This window comes from Nannobrachium achirus (assembly GCF_963921795.1).
Source record: "Nannobrachium achirus genome assembly, chromosome: 6".
Lineage (NCBI taxonomy): Eukaryota > Metazoa > Chordata > Actinopteri > Myctophiformes > Myctophidae > Nannobrachium > Nannobrachium achirus.
In genome coordinates, this window is record NC_137815.1 from 23,954,247 (window position 1) to 23,973,240 (window position 18,994).

General features: G+C 41.9%; 1 protein-coding gene across 1 annotated transcript; it reads left to right on the forward strand.

Moving 5' to 3' along the window:
- Window positions 1–5,951: 5,951 nt before the first annotated feature.
- olfml3b (olfactomedin-like 3b) lies at window positions 5,952–18,060 on the forward strand (the record flags this gene model as incomplete). The annotated part of the gene is made up of 4 exons (XM_080727869.1): window positions 5,952–6,062; window positions 10,600–10,888; window positions 15,116–15,465; window positions 15,866–18,060. 4 exons carry the CDS (start codon window positions 5,952–5,954, stop codon window positions 16,301–16,303), a joined length of 1,188 nt encoding a protein of 395 aa, XP_080583995.1. The 3' UTR covers window positions 16,304–18,060.
- Window positions 18,061–18,994: the final 934 nt, after the last annotated feature.

The following is an 18,994-nucleotide window of genomic DNA, read 5'->3' on the forward strand; positions in this document are numbered from 1 at the left end:
TCATCACTCTTTGATTAGAGGTTTGTAACTTTTCTTTTAAAGATTTCAATCTTTGTTGGAACTAGTTACACTTTACAATATGTACTAGGGCATTCACGAATAGTGATTTTTAGTATTCGAATTATTCGACACCATTCGACAGGACTGGCCAAACTGTCAAATATGATAAGTAAGCAAGAGGCGAACGAGCATGTAGATCTGCTATTTTCACAATATTTATCTGTAGAACAGAGTCACATTAAATGTAATACCTACAATTCCAAGTGCTTGTCAGGGTGGGGGTCCCCAGTTCAAATATGTTTATTTTGGAGGTCGCAGCCTAAAAAGTTTTGAGAAGCCCTGGTATAGAGCATTAACAAATGAATCGACCAGGGGCATTGACAACTCATTCTTATGACTTCCTGTCTAGCCAAGTTTTATAAACTATATGTTTTTTAAAGAGAAAACAATAGAAAAATAAAAATAAGCGAATATTCGACTTCGGTGAACAACGTCAAATAGTGACTTTGATATTCGAATATTTGAATATTCGAATATTTGGTGAATGCCCTAGTATGTACCAAACAGTGCTGTTAGATGTAAGCTCATGAATTCAACTTGGAAACACTGACACCAAGAGGCTGAAATGAATAGAATTGCATCCTTAAAATGAGGTGGGTTAATATTTAGTGTAGTTGCCTGCAGTGATCGTACTTGTCCGACTTTATTCCATCATCCATCCCCTCTTCAGTGATGTTACTAGGTTTTCAATGTAATGGGTCCCGGGACCCACAGGTGGTCATTCAGATGGGTCCCAGAAAGGTTTTACGAGTCCCCAATAAAATGTTTTGGAGCGCTGTGAGCTTGTAGATCGACTATTTTCAAAATGTTTGCCTATTTTTTATACTGTATTTATTTTACAATTTGGCTAATGTTTGAACTTGATGATGATTTCTAAATACACTAGGCTACAGACACCCATTTAATTATATTTATATCACTGGGACCCCAATTTATATTATAAAATCCATGTTAAAATACTAGAGTACAAATGGAACGGGTCCATTTGGTTCCATTTGTTCACTGAGTTACATGGTTCTATTGTGAAAATAGCACAATGCCTCGCAACGCGAGGCGTTGTGAGCATGTAGATCGGCTATTTTCACAATTTCTGCCTCTAATATTTGACTATTTGACAAATTCTAATATTTGACAATTTGGCCAATGTTTAATTTGTCATTTTAGAGGTATTAAAAAGTCCTTAAATTGTCACTTTAGAAATGCATACACTTCAACTTCATGTTGGTTTGTTTACTGTTGAGTGAGAAAACAATGTTGGATATTAAGTTAACCATCTGGGGACCCCCCAAAATAATTTGGGGACCCCCCTAGGGGTCCCGACCCACAGGTTGAGAACCACTGTAGAACGCTTGCAGACATTTTTTTGGTGCTGCAGATAGAAAACCCTCATTATATTTCTGAAAATATTATTTATATATGAATTATAATATGAATATATGAAGCCTGGAATCAAGACAAGCTACTGGTGAATCATGACCATCACACATTTGTTTCTTTGTCCAAAATAAATAAATATAGAATTATTTTATATATTTAATAAATACCCCCCCAAAAAAACTAAAACAATAACTGCCCTCAACACATTAATTCAGCATTTACTATGGTGAAAGAAATGCAAATACCCCCCTTTCCATGCCTTACCAAGGCAGCATTCAGGAGAATTGCGTTTTTTCCCCAAACTCGAACGCAGTATTTTACGTTGAAATAATTTGTCCTCTGTGTGGAAATCCATGTTGTACGCCTCATCTCCAGCAGCTAAAGAGTGCACCCCCAAAATAGCTGATCTACAAGCTATCAATGTGTTGTGAGCTTGTAGATCAGCTTTTTTGTGTGTGAGGGGGAGCTGTCCAAGCAAAATGAAAGCAGTTGTTACCGGTATATTAGTGTAAGTGTTGATGGCCTGCTTTACCAACGCTCAGCATCAGGCTCTGATTGACTACTTGGAGAGGAGACTGCTTGCAATCGAGGTAAGAAGACTTTTCTTTCTTCCCCTGCCTCTCTAACATTCTCTGCAGGTCCCTGACCGTATGTGTTAGTTTTGTGACTCATATATCAGATGTCCAGACCAGATGTGAAACAGTGATACAAGATCCACCAGTCAAACAATGATGCTACACAGCACTTCAAACCTTGTCAAAAAATTTACCCTATAAGTCAAATGTTATGCTATAACACTGAGAATGAACTCACATCCAGACAATGTTTTGAGACAGCATTACAGTAATGATGATGAATGAACTGATGACACCTGCCTGTAAACAATCAAATGGTTTTGGAAAGCTAGACAAACGTTTAGTGGGGAACAGAATGACTGAACAAATGGTTTCAGTTTCCCACTAAAGTAAACAGATCTAGTTCTTCTGCGGCTCATCATCCCTCTAGGCTACTCTAATTTCTGTTCTTTCAACATTGCATGAACTTTTCTCCAACCGTGGTTTAGGTTTTAGAAGAGACCGAAAGGCACGGCAGAACCAAATCCAAATGGTTGCAAGGAAAGGCAAGGAAAAGCACATTTCAACAACAAGTTCATTCTAAGTGCTATAAGATTAAGACACTGGTGGTTCCCAAACTAATATTGGCTTGAGATCCAAAAGAGAAATTGTGGTCATTAAGGTCCACAGAATGAGAGGCATTGTGGGTCAGTACTTTCTCTTGGGTCACTACTTCTTCAGAAAAAGAACAATCATTTTCAAATGTAGATAATTAGATTTCTTTTTATTCATATGACATTCTTTTGAAAGGTGTTTGAATTTGTTTTAAATTCATGAAAACATTTTTGACAATCTTTTGAAATAACAATTAATAACAAGAAAAACGTAAAGGGAATAAAGATGTAGTGTGAGCTATTCTGAGGTTCATGTGGTTACAGAGAGGACAAAACTAACACAAAGGATATAGCCGGGTCGGGGACCCACAAGCCTAAAAGCTCAAGGAATAGGGTATGACCTGTGATTTTCTGCCGTACTTTTTATTTCTGTTTTGTCTATTAGTTTGGTCATTAAGGCTCACAGAATGAGAGGCCTGCTCTGCCGGAAACATTGCGAAAACAAGTTATGGCCATTTGTATATTCACTGTCCCATAGTCTCCACTACACTGTGACTACACAGGAAAAGAAAAATATTTAAAAAAGAAAAAGATTCTGCTTTAAGTAGCATGTGAGGGGTCAAACTGGGGGTTCTTCATGATTCTGAATCCATTGCAAGCATTTGTTTTGCATGAAAAACATTCCTTGGACTACATTTCGACCCCAGAAAATGGTGAAAAGCATCAAAAAATGTTAAAAAAGGTGATGATTCATCACTTTTCACCGTTTTCTGGGTCTGAATTTTTGCCCAAGGAATGTTCTTCATGCAAAACAAATGCCTGCAATGGATTTCTTTTAACTTTTTTTGATGACTCATCACTTTTCACCATTTTCTCGGGTCGAAATGTAGCCCAAGGAATTTTTTTTCATGCAAAACAAATGCTTGCAATGGATTCAGAATCATGAAGAACCCCTAGTTTGACCCCTCACATTTTACTTAAAGCAATTTCTTTTCTTTTTTTAATATTGTTCTTTTCCTGTGTAGTCACAGTGTAGTGGAGTCAATGGGACACTGAATATACAAATGGCCATAACTTTCTTTCGCGATGTTTCTGGCAGAGCAGGCCTCTCATTCTGTGGACCTTAATGACCAAACTAATAGATAAAACTGAAATAAAAAGTACGGCAGAAAATCACAGGTCATCTCACATCCTGTAGGGGTGGGTCCCTGACTAATATGTCAATACTACAATAATAAAAATAAGTTAAAAATAAAACAGAAAAATAAGAGAGTAAAATGAATAGGAAGAAATGATAAAAAACCTCAGGAAAAAGGCAGTGTGGGTCGCCTTTCCCTGAGGCTTTTAATCATTCAGACATGACACTGTGTCATCATGAAATTAGAGACCCCAAAATGTGACTGTGGGGTCTTTAATTTCATGATGACACCGTGTCATCTTATTTGCCTATCGTCTCTGTCAGTTGGAAACCTCATATGTCATAGGATTCAAATTCAAAAGCATCAAAAGTAGAAGATCAGGCATCATAGCGGTCCAGGCGCATATGTGTACCGGTACGTTGTTTCGTAACTTTCCTGCCTCACCATACATATCTGTCACACAGAACTAGTGAAAAAAGCAGATCAACAACATCAAGCACACGACGCCTTGCACCACGAGGCGTTGTGTGCTTGTAGATCGGCTATTTTCACTAGTTTAAATCTGTTTTGGACATACAAGGTTTCCACCCGACAACAGTGATGCATATTTGTACGTAGGTGTGCAGGTTGTGTTAAACTACAGGTTGTGTCAAACTACAGGTTTTGTTAAACAACAGGGCTCTGTTTCCTCTCAAACCCCCTCACTTCCTCCTCCTCTGTCTCCCCTCACACGGGGTGATCCTGTGTCAGATGGTTTTTCCTTTTGGGTTTTCATGCAAAACCGCAAATTTGTTGCCACGATCGATTGTTTTCTCAGCGATTACTTTAATCCAATCTAGAAACACTTTCGTTTTTTTATATCATTGCGGTCGGGAAAGAAATCTCTTATATTCTATCTTTTTGCCTTTTTTTCATAAATTAACGTCCCCACTCATACAGCGTCACACAAAAGCATCAAAAGTAGCAAATCTACAAGCTCGAAGGTGCGAAGCAACACATTTAAATTTTGAATCCTGAAAAGTAAACAGTTCTGGACATAATGTATGAGGTTTGCACCCGACAGAGACCATACACAGTATTAAAACATTATTATATAACAACAACTTTGATTAAACCCTGTTTTATACTTGGTCACACAACATGTCATGCAGAGACAGTTGAAACACCCCTCCCCCCCTCACATTCCCCTTCCTGCTGAGAGATGATCCAGTGTCAAACTGTAATTTCCATGCTCTTGTTCAAAAAGAAAGAAGCCGTGTACCACAATATCCATACATTAAAAAGGGATAGTTCACCCAAAACATGACTTTTTTCTATCGATTACTCACCCCATGGAGACATGAACTCATGGATATTTCTTTGTTTTTGTCACATTCCTAAGACAATAATTTCATGACCAGCAGTGGTTCCCTATGGAGACAGAAAGAGCCTGCTTTGTTCCCTTTTTTAAGATATTTTTTTGGGCTTTTTCTGCCTTTATTGATAGGTATACAGTAGGTTAACAGGAACTGGGGAGAGAGATGGGGGGTGACACACAGCGGAGTATGTCGGGATCGGGACCCGAACCCACGACACGCTGTCAGGCCGGATTACCAGCCTAGTTGCCTGGACCACTACCCTGTGGCCCAGGCCCTGCTTTGTTCCCTATGGAGACACAAAGAGCCTGCTTTGTTCCCTATGGAGACACAAAGAGTCTCCTCAAATTATTCTTAGAAATGCGACAAAAAAATAAAGAATATCCATTCCATGGGGTGAGTTAGTAATCACTTAAGCCCTATCTTATATGCTTTTTCACTACTTGTATATCTTCTATTTTCTCAATATTTTTGGGAAAACCTGAAATGTTTGCCTAGGCCTATACTGCCATGCCCTCCCAAAATTCGGAACAGCAGTTTGAAAGAAGGGTTAATAACATCAGCATTACGTTGAGTATTTATCCTTAAATGGACCACATCAGTGACTAAACGAGGAGAGTAGGTGGGCTGTGTGCTTCTTTGAGAGAATAATAATTATGCTTCCATCGGTGCCAGATGTGCTGCTGCCTCCTCCTGCCTGCAGCTCCTCCTCTGTGTGCTTACTAAAACATTCCAGAGAAGCTTTGGGGAATCAATCTTTCTGCTGGGCTCCTCCACAACGTGGTCCCTCGATCACTCCCAGCCTCGTCACTCTGAAGCCGCAGTGACTGTGGCTCTGTGTCCATAGGCACAATGAGAGCAGTTGTTGTGTTAGTGTTGATGGCAGCTCTGCTGGCCTGCTTTACCAACGCTCAGCATCAGGCTCTGATTGACTACTTGGAGAGGAGACTGCTTGCAATCGAGGTAAGAAGACTTTTCTTTTCTTACCTTTAACTTGTGAAGCCGGGGCTCCCAGAGGAGTCCCATGCAGAGAAGCTCAGGAAACTCATTTTCCAGGGACAGAGGATTCCATGAACGGAATGCAGATGTGGAGAGAGACACGGTCAAGGAAAATAACTGAGAGAAATGCGAGCTCCTCTTCAGTGTTCATTTTGTTGACTAAGACTAAGACTAAAAGACGAAGACTTTTGATATTTAGTAAGACTAACAATATTCAAAAGACTAAATCAGAATTTGCTGTCAAAATTAACACTGCTCCTCTTAGAACTTATTGCAATCGGGTTCAATGAGAGTGAGAGACAGACTGATAAGATTAACAAAGCAGAGTCAAGAAAGCTGAATTGGTTTATCACTAAAAAAAGACTGCTATAAATGTTTTGTGAAACATATACATGTTAATAAATGGATGTTAAAGGAGTAGTTCACCCCCAAAATGACTGATTACTTACTCATGCCATGGAGACTTGAGTTCAATAATATATTTTGTTTTTAGTCGCATTCCTAAGACAATAATTTGATAACAACTAATGTACCCCCATTGATTCAGAATGGGGACCCAAATGCATTTCGGGCCCCATCCGGAATCAATGGGGAAAAATTTACTATTTTACTATAACCTACCTAATATTATTGAACTCAAGTCTCCATGCATGGTGTGAGTAATCAATAGAAATTTTTCATTTTGGGGGTGAAGGAGGGTTTGATGAATCAATCTATGTATCTGAAGGTGATGATTTATCCTGCCTATCGCCGTTGGCGGGCAGAAACCTCGTATCTCCAAGTTTCAAATTTGTATGTTTTTTCATAAATTAAAGCCCCACTTCATCATACGAAAGTGTCGCACAAAAGTAGTGAAAATAGCTGATCTACAAGCACACGCCTCGCAATGTGATGCGTTTGATAGGGTAGAATTATGATACATAATTCTATGATTTGTGTATGAGGTTCATATGACCATATAAGGATATATTATGAACTGAACTTACTGTATAGGAGACCACATTTTGGTCGGATACTGTAAGCTCAGGCTAATAGATTACAGGTCATAGTAACTTTGGTTGCCCTGACTATAATCATGTTTTGGTTTATACTGTATGTCACTAGTGGAAAGTTACCAACACTACGTGTCACTGTCTTCCTTGTTATGATCTGGGAACGAAAATACAGCAATTTAAGATATAGTCCTTTGGCTCGTCTCTGTCTTATTTTGGTTATGGATTTTATCCATATTCCATACTTATTTAACTTTATTCATAATTTATTTAACAGCGTTGTGAGCTTATAGATCGGCTGTTTTCACTATTTTAAATCTTTTTTTTTTAATAATAACCAAAAAGGAAGGTTTTGGACATACAAGGTTTCCACCCGACAACGACGCTTTGCTACAGTAGGCCTAGGTCTTTTTAAGTCTGCTGTCTAGGAGCACAATACAAAGTGTGTCACTGTGTGAGAGCTTATTGTAAGATGTTTAACCCATTAACATCCGAGGCTGATTCTACACATCAGTTTAGTTCTCAAAACCTTTTGGTGCCAGTCGGACCCCCAGGATGATAATGTATTTGGCCACGGATTTGTGCCAGCTAGAGGGACCCCCAGAAGAGAGGATTTGTGTTTATTCACAATTAAAAACACCTTCAAGAGTTTTCAAAAGATTTTCAAAAATAGCAGATGTGCATGCTCGCAGCACGGCATGAAGTGACGCTCTGTGAACTTGTAGATCCTGTATTTTTGAGAATCACTGTTCTAAACCAACAGTTTTCTGAAAAAAAAAACATGTTTCTATATATTGTAAATTATAGCTAAAATCTAAAATGACACAGATGCTTTCCCGTGGGTTTTAACTGGTTAAAGTTTGTTGATCCTATACCTTCCTCTTTTGACAAATCCAGTTTAATGTGTTATTTTATCCAAATAAAAAGTACAGGAGAGAAAGCCAGTCTGAGTCAGGGGTACAGTAAACCAGATGCTTTCCCAGACAGAATCATTTCCTGGAAACTAAACTGTAGCAAAAACCACGACCGTAACCTCTGAAAAAAAGAAGAAGGTGAAGCTGGGGGTGCACTGTAACTGCACTGTAGAACAGTGGTTCTCAACCTGTGGGTCGAGACCCCCAGGGAGGTCCCCAAATTATTTTGGGGGGACCCCGGATGATTAACTTAATGTGAAACATTGTTTTCTCACTCGACAGTCAACAAACCAACATAAAGTTTAAGTATATAGAGGGTACCTGCACATTTCTGAAGTGACAATTTAAGGACTTTTGAATACCGCTAAAATGACAAATTAAACATTGGCCAAATTGTCAAATATTAGAGGCAGAAATTGTGAAAATAGCCGATCTACATGCTCACAACGCCTCGCAACGTGCTCCCCCCAGTTAAAATATAATTAGTTTGGGGGTCGCTGCTGTAATTCAGTGGTTCTCAAAACCTTTCATGTCAATGACCCCCAAACCCATTATGTATTTGGCCGTGGACCCCCATCTGAAAAGAATATTTAGTACCAGGGACCCCCAAGGATTTGAGTTAAAAAGTTAAAAAATAAACTGTAAATACATTTGTATATTCAAAGATTTGCGCAAATGTTCAAAAAATTGCATATACAGACCTGCAGTTCAACTGTACTTGTTGAGATATTTTTCAGCCTACAGTACACCAAGTCTCTTCACCAAAAAATAGCAGATCTACAAGCTCACACCGCGTCACAATGTTCCCCCCAGAATAGGGATGCTGGGGTTCAAGTGGTTAAACACCAAGTATAATGATCTGTCCTAATGGAAACAGATATGTCCATACGTTTTCCTTGTGACATATATCTTTGGGGGAAATGTACATATTTACATTCTGTTAATATGCCAAAAGGTGCTATAAAGTAACAATGTAATTCAGGGGTGCTTTGGATGAAAAAGTTATTTACAGGAGAGACCTGAGACAAAAATGTTTGAGAACCACTGCTCCTCGACCTACTGTATACCATATCCTTATCTAAATCACATCAAAGACAGCTTATACATGCTGAGGTTGCAATTTGCATGACATACGCACATTAACCAAGTCTCATCTTGTTTCCTTCACGTTCTTGCCCTTTATGAAGTCATGTGTATACATACTCCATAAATACTATGTACCTTCCTTCAAGCCCTCCAGTATTAGAAAGCCCCCGTTACTTTTGCCAACACGGATAGTTTCACTAATGGATTGCAAATTGTCAGTTGGCATAAGGCCGGGGAGAAAAGTATGAACAGTGACGATTAGGACTCAGGACTCAGGAGGGCCTTTGCAAGATTATTTTAGGTGACCACCCACTGACAACAAAATATTTTGTATTTTTTTGTGGGGCTTTTTATACAACCGGAGACAGGCGTCTTTGAATGACAGGTGTCGCAACAGGGACGTGCTGGCCATTGGGAAAAGCGGGACAACCCTGCTTCACCATACAAGGCTGTCGCACAAAAGTAGTGAAAACAGCCGATCTACAAGCACACAACGCCTCGCACCGCTAGTTTAAATCATTTTTGAAATGGTTTTTGACAGACAAGGTTTCCACCCAACAATGACGAAATATAACTCATGTAATTGGCCTATTGACTTGTCACTTGTCATGATCTGAAATGGCAAATCTTTGAGTAGCAGCAGCGCTATAGAGAGAGATCTCTCTCTATAGCACGCAATGAGGGCCTCTCCAACTCTTTTTCCTGTGCTGAATCAGGGGCCCAGCACGTCCCTGTGTCGCAATGTTATGATCACCTCAGCACATTGATTCATTACTGACTGGAGCAGCCGTGTGACTGGCAGATCACAACACACACAGTCATAACCACTGCAGCACCAGATCTAAATGTTCTTTTTGGAGGCATATTGACTTGCTCATGAATCAAGTACAGGCAGCCAGCCCTAAGTGACCACTTATATTGCTTATGCCAGGAAACTGCCCTGAGTATGAAGGCAGCTGTCTGTGGCGATCAGTTGGATAAGCAGGTGTCAAACTGTTTAAGAGTCCAATGAATAAGATAGTTTCCATAATAATTAATTCTGGGATAAGAAGTGGTCATAATCTGTTCTGTTCACTCAAAAAATTATTACACAAAAATGGTTAGAGAAGTTATGAGCAATATCAGACATTAGAAGGCATTTTGAAGAATTCTTATTGTAGATCTGCTGTTTTCGAAAAGTCGTGAAAATGTGTGCAAATCTTTGAATATAAGCGAACATTTGTAACTAAGATTTTGCTTCTGGAACCCCCATAGCAGATCTACAAGCTCTACGAGCAGATCTACACGCTCGCAGCGCGGCACTCGGTGCCCTATATCTGCTATTTTTCAACAGTTAAAGCACAAAATAATGCGTAATAATGCGTTCCCAGTCTAAATGGGTTAAACACCCTCCCCCTATGAAGAACATTCATGGGGGGCCCGCAGTGAATCCTTGTACCCAGGGCCCAGAATTTGGTGCGACACCCCTGCCCGAGGCAACAGTGTTTTCTCCTCTTTTTCCTCAAACAGGACCGCATCTCCTTGTGGCACGAGCAGACCACGCGCTATGCGTCGGAGCTGCGGGAGCTGAAGCAGCAGATGGTGTCCCAGCTGGAGAACCTGGACAAGGAGAAGGAGACGCTGAGGACGCACCTGGACGGCGTGGGGACGCGCGTGGACCGCGTGGAGCGCGAGCTGGACTACCTGGAGACGCAGAACGGGGGCGCCGCGCCCTGCGTGGACGTGGACGACAAGCTGATCGAGCAGCAGGTCAGCCTGGTGCAGGAGAAGAACAAGGTCAAGTACGCCAAGCTGTCAGGTGAGGAGGAGGAGGGGTGATTGATTGATTGATTGATTGATTGATTGATTGATTGATTGATTGCATATCAGGGGTCTTCAACGTTTTCAGGCCAAGGACCCCTTAGTTGAGAGAGAGAGAGAGAGAGATGAAGCAGGGACCCCTGCCTCTATCAGAGTCCAGGGTGAAGAGCTATTCACCGCGAATTCTAGGTGGAAAGCTTTCCACCTCAAGTCAGAAAATAAGTGGAGGCCATCATAGTCAGTCACGGTGAAGTCCTATTCACCGTGACTGACTGGTCCAGGTCGACCAATCAGTGAACGGGGTGAAGAGCCTGTCTGTCTGAAAGTGAAAGGGAGATGTGTCGGGATACGCGGTGGAAAGCTCTTCACCGCGAGGAATGACGTAACGTTGTAGTTTTATGACTCAAAAAGACTATCCCGCGGTGGATAGCTCTTCACCGCGGTACCGACTCTGATAGGGGCTTGACTGCTCCTGATGAGCAGGTTGGTGCCTTGCATGGTTTCCTTTGCCATCGGTGTGTGAATGTGTGTGAATGTAGTGCAACAATCATTAGCGCCTTGGGATTTGGATAAAGATGTTTTTTTTGTATGTAATTCTAATGTAATAGAATGAGAAGAACTTTGGAGCAAAAAGCCCATTTAGAGTTTTGAAGGCAAACAAAATACAATCTGAAAACCCCAAACATGCAGGGAGTCATTGTGTCAGTGGGAGGGAAGGGAGGCCAGTGTGGGGGAGATGTTTCCTGTCAGAAACACAAGCAGAATTCTGGACCAACTCAGGGACGTGCAGAGAATGATGTTAGAGAGGCTGGGGCTGACATTTCTAAAATAATCGAAAATAGAAGACCTCCAAGCTCACAACAAGTTGCAGTGCGACGTGACCAGGGGCGTAGCCAAGGGTGGGCCTAGGGCCTGGACAGGCCTAGGCCCACCCATTTCATTTTTGTGCCCACCCAAAAAGAACTAAAAAATCTGCGGCGCGATGCGGCGATGCACGGCTATCAATATAGGAACTAAAGAAAGACACCACAGTTTGATTTGATCATAGCTCAGTCAATTATGAAGCAATTTCTAAACTTAAAACATCTCCATAGTGCTTGGGAAGTCCACTTCCATGACAAATGACTGTATTGCGTCCCTGTAAATATTATTATAAATGTTCGCTAGCCGCTAGGCCCACCCACATTGTGCCAGGCCTAGTCAGTTGGTAAATCCTGGCTACGCCCCTGGACGTGACGCAAGCTTGGAGGTCGTCTATTTTTGGTGCTTGATACCACACTGAACTACTGTAAGCATAATCAAGTCAATACTGGAGATGTGGCGTAACAGCATGGATGTCTACACAGAGAGGGCAATTCTTTCAACATAAGATCCAGCATTCAAGTTCAGGAGAGTTTGGACAAGGCAATTCTCTTGAATGCTGACTTCAGGTATGGCATGGAAAGGGGGCATTTGCATTTCTTTCGCCTTAGGGTCTGGAGAGGGCACGGACAGACAAAAGGGCAGGGGCTCAAGCCCAACTGCAGTGTAGGAGAGGAAAGGCCTGGCTGATAAGCTACTATACTATCCGATACCAAACCACTAAATGGTAAATTCAATCAGATCACTGAGCAGGGGAGTTTGGTTGGCAGTAAAATTAGTATGAAAGTTGCAGTGCAGTACATTACTTACTGCACTTTTGAGGAGTGTTTCAAATCTTCAATACTTTTTATTTTTTACTCCTCTACAATTATTTGAACACTTTAGTTAATAGTTACTTTGTAGATTTTGATCATTAAAACAAAAGATACATTAACCACTTCAGCTCTATGCATTTCTATAGATATGGAAACTTGTGAAAGGGGACATTCTGCATGCATAATGAGTACTTTACTTTCAGTACTGAATTATATATTAATGTGAATACTTTTGTACTTTTACTCAGTACATTTTCAATACCAGACTTTTATTAGTATTTCTGCATTGTGTATTGGTACTTTTACTTAAGTAAATGTGAGTATTTCTTCCACCATTGGAAAGGTGTCTTATCAATAAGGAACTTTTGGCAGATGAGAACTTTTGGAGGAAGAAAGTTCTGACTTTGGAGGGTTAACCTTGACACGTATTCCCAATTTTCAGTACTTTTATTTCTATTTCTACTGCATCATGAGCTTGTAGATCTGCTATTTTCAAAAGATTTTTATACAATTTATACATTTGAAAACTTGTATGAAACGGGATATCCTGCATTATGAGCACTTATATTTTTGTTACTTTAAGTACATTTTGATACCAATACATTTGTACTTTTAAGTAATTATTTTTATTCTGGCCTTTAACAAGAGTATTTCTACACTGCAGTATTGATACTTTTACTTGAGTAAAACATGTGAGTACTTTTTCCACCACTGCTTTCACTGTATAAGAGCACGGTCACACCGGAATAGTATTCTACCCATGAGAGCGGATTCCACCAATGCATATCAAGGGAAATGATTTTAGCAGAAATCCGCAAATGGCAGAAAACCGCTCCATTCCCATTGAAATGCATTGGCGGAATCCACTGGTAGAATTAAATTATTCCCTAACCCTTTCATAATAACCACTATATGAAAAATGTACTTGACCATGAAGATCACAGCGGCCTACCTGAATATAAAAATGCATAAAGTAGACATAGTTACTGCCATGCATCATTTCAGTGATAAGTCAGTAATTACTCATACTGAGGGGTCTGTTTTTTCTCCTTTAATTCCTAGTGCTCACCGTTTTCAACCTTCTTTTTTTTTTGATGTGCAAAGCGTTTCTGAGAATAACTTGGCTATGGCTGCCTGACCTAGTTTGTTTGCCATGATGAATTTGTTTTTCAAAAATACCACTTCCTCCTCCTGAGCCCTCCCTCCCAACAACAACACCCACCCTCTCTTTTTCAGAGGTCTGTCATTTGAAAACATGTGAGAATAAAAACGCACCTGTTTTTTTCTAAAACCATGTGCAGACAATGTACTGTACATACTGTACTGCAGGGTTTCTCAAAGTGGGTGCCGTGATACCAGTCCAGGGGTGCCTCAGAATATTGTGATAATATTTGGAATTAATCTATATCACTTCAGTTTAACACTGTTTATAGTAAAACAGACCTGAGACACTGTACTTGATGAGTTATTTTTCCATTCATGGTCAACTCTCTTCACCAAAAAGAGCTTGTAGATCGGCTACTTTTGGTGAACCTTCCCCCCAGAATAGGGATGCTGGGGTTCAAGTGGTTACGTAAGTCAAGTATAAAGTTATTTTCAGTCAGTTCTGATGGAAACGTACAGTATATTTCCATTACATAGCCTACCGAATGATGCACAGGTTCTGCAGGTTTTCATACCAATTGCGACCTACGGTAATTGTGACCTACGGTCGCAATCCGTGTTGCCAACTCCCCAGTAACGGAAGTAGCTAGTGGCTCTCCCAGAAGTAGCTAGAAGTCGCTAGGGGTGGGGTGCACGCGCGTTGCGCGCACGTGCACACAAAAGCGCGTGCACGTGAACAGGTGCGCGTTTTTTAGGGTAATAATTCGAGTTTTTGTATTTTTTTGCACGGCGGCAGTACCAGTAGAGAGAGAAAGAGATGTGGCGTGTGCGTTTGTGTGTCACTGAGGAGCAGGCAAGCAGCAAATGGAGGCAGAGAGAGGGAAAAGGAAGGAAAAATAGGGGTTTATCTCTGGCTCCTGTAAACAATATGTGTCCCCAAATCAGCAGAAAAAGTAGCCAGATTTGTCTCTAGAAGCTAGGGGGTTACTTTCCAGACGCCCCTCGAGACTTAATTAGTGAAAAGCTTCTAGAGACAAATCTGGCTACTTTTTCTGCTGATTTGGGGACACATATTGTTTACAGGAGCCAGAGATAAAACCCTATTTTTCCTTCCTTTTCCCTCTCTCTGCCTCCATTTGCTGCTTGCCTGCGCCTCAGTGACGCACAAACACGCACACCACATCTCTCTCTCTCTACTGGTACTGCCGCTGTGGAAAAAAAAAATACAAAAACTCGAGTTACTGCCCTAGAAATGCGCGTGCGCATCTGTTCACGTGCGCGCGCGTACACCCCACCCCTAGCGACTTCTAGCTACTTCTGGGAGAGCAACTAGCTACTTCTGTTACTGGGGAGTTGGCAACACTGCAATTACCTGCATCTCTAGATCTGTCTCGTTGCAAGTGCTGTGCATGTTATTACCACCTCTGCTCTCTCTTCTCCTCCAGACTGCAGGGACATGATCTCCAGCATCAAGGCCATGAAGATCCTGAAGAGGCTGGGAGGCACCAAGGGCATGTGGACCAAGGACATCGAGGGCCGCTCCGGCAAGGTGTACGTGTTCAACGGCACGGACGGAGACGCTGTCTACGAGTTCTCCTCGGTGCACGACTTCACGGGCTCCCCGGGCACCGCCCTGGCCAGGGTCCACAAGCTGCCCTCGGCCTGGAAGGGCACGGGCCACGCCGTCTACAAGCACCACGCCTACTACGTGAAGGAGGTGGACGGCATGCCCATGGTGGTCAGGTACGACCTGACGAACAGCTCGGTGGTGGACGGCGCCGTGTTCCCCGTGCAGGTGAGGAGACTTTTATATTATGATATTATTATTGTTTTATCTCCATGATGGTAGAGATATCTCTAGACAGCGCCTCAGACTTTATGCTCAGGCTCAGCCCTGGTCCTGGCCTATTTAGCGCCCCATGCGAGATTGGCATTCAGCGCCCCCCGGGGGACATTGCATGCACGCTGCGTGTGCACATGAAAACCTTTTTTTGGGGGGTTTGGGGGTGGGTTTTCTTCGGTTTCTTTTCTTCGGTTTTGGGCCCAGATTTTGGGGGTCTAATTGGTTCCATTAGGGTCCATTTGGTCCTGTTAGTACACTCTCTGAGTTACATACCCATATTAGGGTCCATTTAGGTTCCTATCATTTAGCTGTTAGTGCCTCTGACCCCGTTTATTCCAACTCCGCCACACAGGACCAGCTGCCGGTCTACGGCCTCAACCCGGACACCAAGATCGACCTGGCGGTGGACGAGGAGGGCCTGTGGGCGGTGTACGCCACGCAGCAGCAGGAGAGGCACATCTCCCTGGCCAAGATGGACGCCGGCACGCTGGACATCCAGCAGATGTGGGACACCAACTGCCCGCGGGAGAACGCAGAGGGCGCCTTCGTCATCTGCGGCACGCTGTACGTGGTGTACAACAGCGCCACGCCGGGGCGCTCGCGCGTGCAGTGCGTGTTCGACGTCAGCGGTCTGGTGAGCACGGACGAGGCGCCGCTGGTCTACTTCCCCAAGCGCTACGGCTCGCACGCCAGCATCAAGTACAACCCCCAGGAGAAGCTGCTCTACGCCTGGGACGACGGGTACCAGATCCTCTACAAGCTGCTGATGAAGCAGAAACTGGAGATCTGATGGCGAACGTTCACGTTAGAGCAGGGGTCTTCAACAAGGGGGGTCCGGGACCCCTAGGGCAGGGGTGGGCATCTTTGATGCTGGAGAGGGCCACTATATTTTCACACATACTCCAGAGGGCCACAATGCATATACATAAAAAATAGCTGATCTACAAGCTCACAACGCGCCGCAGCGCGTTTTGAGCTTGTAGATCTGCTATTTTTGAATTTTTGAATTAGAATCCTGAAAGAAAAAATGTTTTTAATTTCAAATGCATGTACAGGTTCTTATGTTATGTTATGTTACTTCTCACTTTATGAACTTAAATACAAATGCTTTGGACATAAAAAAGACTATAAGCTACTAGTCATCAAGATACTAATAGACTGAAGTAATTAAAGCCTGTCATGTTAGCACGTTTGGAATTAAAACAGCTGAAACCAATAATATATATCAGTATTCCTGCGGGCCGCATTAAGTGAAGGTGGGGGCCGCATGTGGCCCCCGGGCCCCCAGTTGCCCATGTGTGATAGAAACCTTTTTTCTCCTTTTTTTTAATATTAACCACTTGAACCCTAACGTCCATATTCTGAGAACTTCAGACAAAAATAGCAGATCTACAAGTTCACAACGCGTCGCGCTGCGAGGCAAAGAGGTTTGGTGTTGGGAAAAAAGAAAAAAGAGCACATTAAGTGCAGAGTGAAAGGTCAAGTTTATTAAGTATTGACGGTTCAAGTGGTTACATATCTGATTACACAAATTGACACGAATCCAAAAGATTGTGCTGTCAAACAATGAAACTATGGAATCTCTGAAAATGTGGGGGTCCCTGCTTCATCTCTCTCTCAACTAAGGGGTCCTTGGCCTGAAAACGTTGAAGACCCCTGGATTAGACTATGATGATGACGACTCCATTTTTCAACAAGCAAGTTAAAAAGTGGTTGACTTTATAGAAAGGCTCCTGTGGTTATAAGTTAGATGTGATTTGTTTTCCTGCTTAGGTTAAAAATTACAGATGAGTTAAAACATCAGCAGACTCTGACCTCATATAGAGTAACCCGGAAAGCTCACCCCAAAACATGCTCACCCCCATTTTATTCCGCCAACCGCATGCTGGGGCGGTTCTGGTATTTGATTTACTGAGGATAAGGTTAGGAATAAGGTGAGGTTTAGGCATATTTTTACTGACATTACGTTTGGAATTCCAGGTAGAGAACTACCAGGTACTGTAGTTCCGAGGTCGCTGGATTTGTGCCGGTGACGAGCGTGTTTTTAGGACGTGTTTTGGGGCGAGCGTTTTGGTATTCCTCCTTAGGGAGGACGTGTTTTGGGGCGAGGGTTTTGGTATTCCTCATCCTCATGTAGTTTACCATGTCCTGTACGGGAAAACAAACAAAAAAATCGGCCTCGGCATTCCCCTTTAATGTCACGAAAACACTATGTTGCTCTGTGGCAAAGTACGACTTCATTCCTGAATTCACAACAGTTGATTCTGATGATAAGCAGATGGTGGACATTATTGTATTTGCTTCATCTCAGTTGCACTTTTCCCTTCTCCCTTCTGAACAATCGGATGAGTTTCAATGGCAGGACCATTATTTATAATCACGCGTAGAAGTATTGCTTTCTGGTCAAGCTGCAAAGCTGAAACTCGACATAATTTGGTTCATTATAACTTCAACCTAAATATCGTCGTTGTCGGGTGAAAACCTTGCATGTCCAAAACCGTTCGGTTTGCATTTATCATTTTGAAAATGATTTAAACTAGTGAAAACAGCCGATCTACAAGCACACAACGCCTCGCACCGCAAGGCGTTGTGTGCTTGTAGATCTGCTGTTTTCACTACTTTTGTGTACAGCCTATGATGAAGCAGGGCTTTACTTTGCGAAAGAACATTTGAAACTTGGAGATACGAGGTTTCCGCCCGACAATGACGATATTCTTCTGACTACACATATTTAGCATGAGCCAATAGGGGAAGGCGATCAACGTCATGTGACTATTAGAATATTTGGCGGTCCCGTTTTCATTTTTCGGTGATGGTTGTTGCGATTACCTGCACTACAATACTTCACCAGATGTGGCGCTATGATGAAATAAACCAATAAAATATAACAATGTGTACGTTCTGTAATGCAATTCCAATGGTGAAAGCTGTGTTGTTTTCAACCGGTGAAGGAATGGTGGTTTCGGGCCAAGTCCCGAAATGTCTCAAAGAATGCTGTAATTCCTTTGATAATGTATTATCAAAACGTAACATTAGAAAACTATACTCTTGATATTCACAGAGATAGTGTGTAGCCTATACAGTATGTATGTGCATTAAAGCACATTAAATTAGAAATGTCAGTTGCCCACATTAAAAGAACATACCCATTAAGGCTTTGCAAGTCATTTAATTTGGCCAAAAAGCCAATGTCCAATATTGGCTTTTTTGGCCGACTTTCCGATATTATGCCGATTTCTTTTCACAAAGAAAAAAGAAATCTCCATGGAATTAACACATTATGCATTATCTTATTGTCATGCCACGACTGACTGCATTCATAGATGCAGCAAGATTTTCCGATATTAGGTTTTTATGTTAATATCGGTCGATAATATTGGAGGGGGCAGATATTATCAGACCTCTCGAACTTTTGTTCTGGGTCCGTAATTTTCACACGTAATTCTTTTCTAAAAAATATTCACAAGGTGTGAAACCGGTT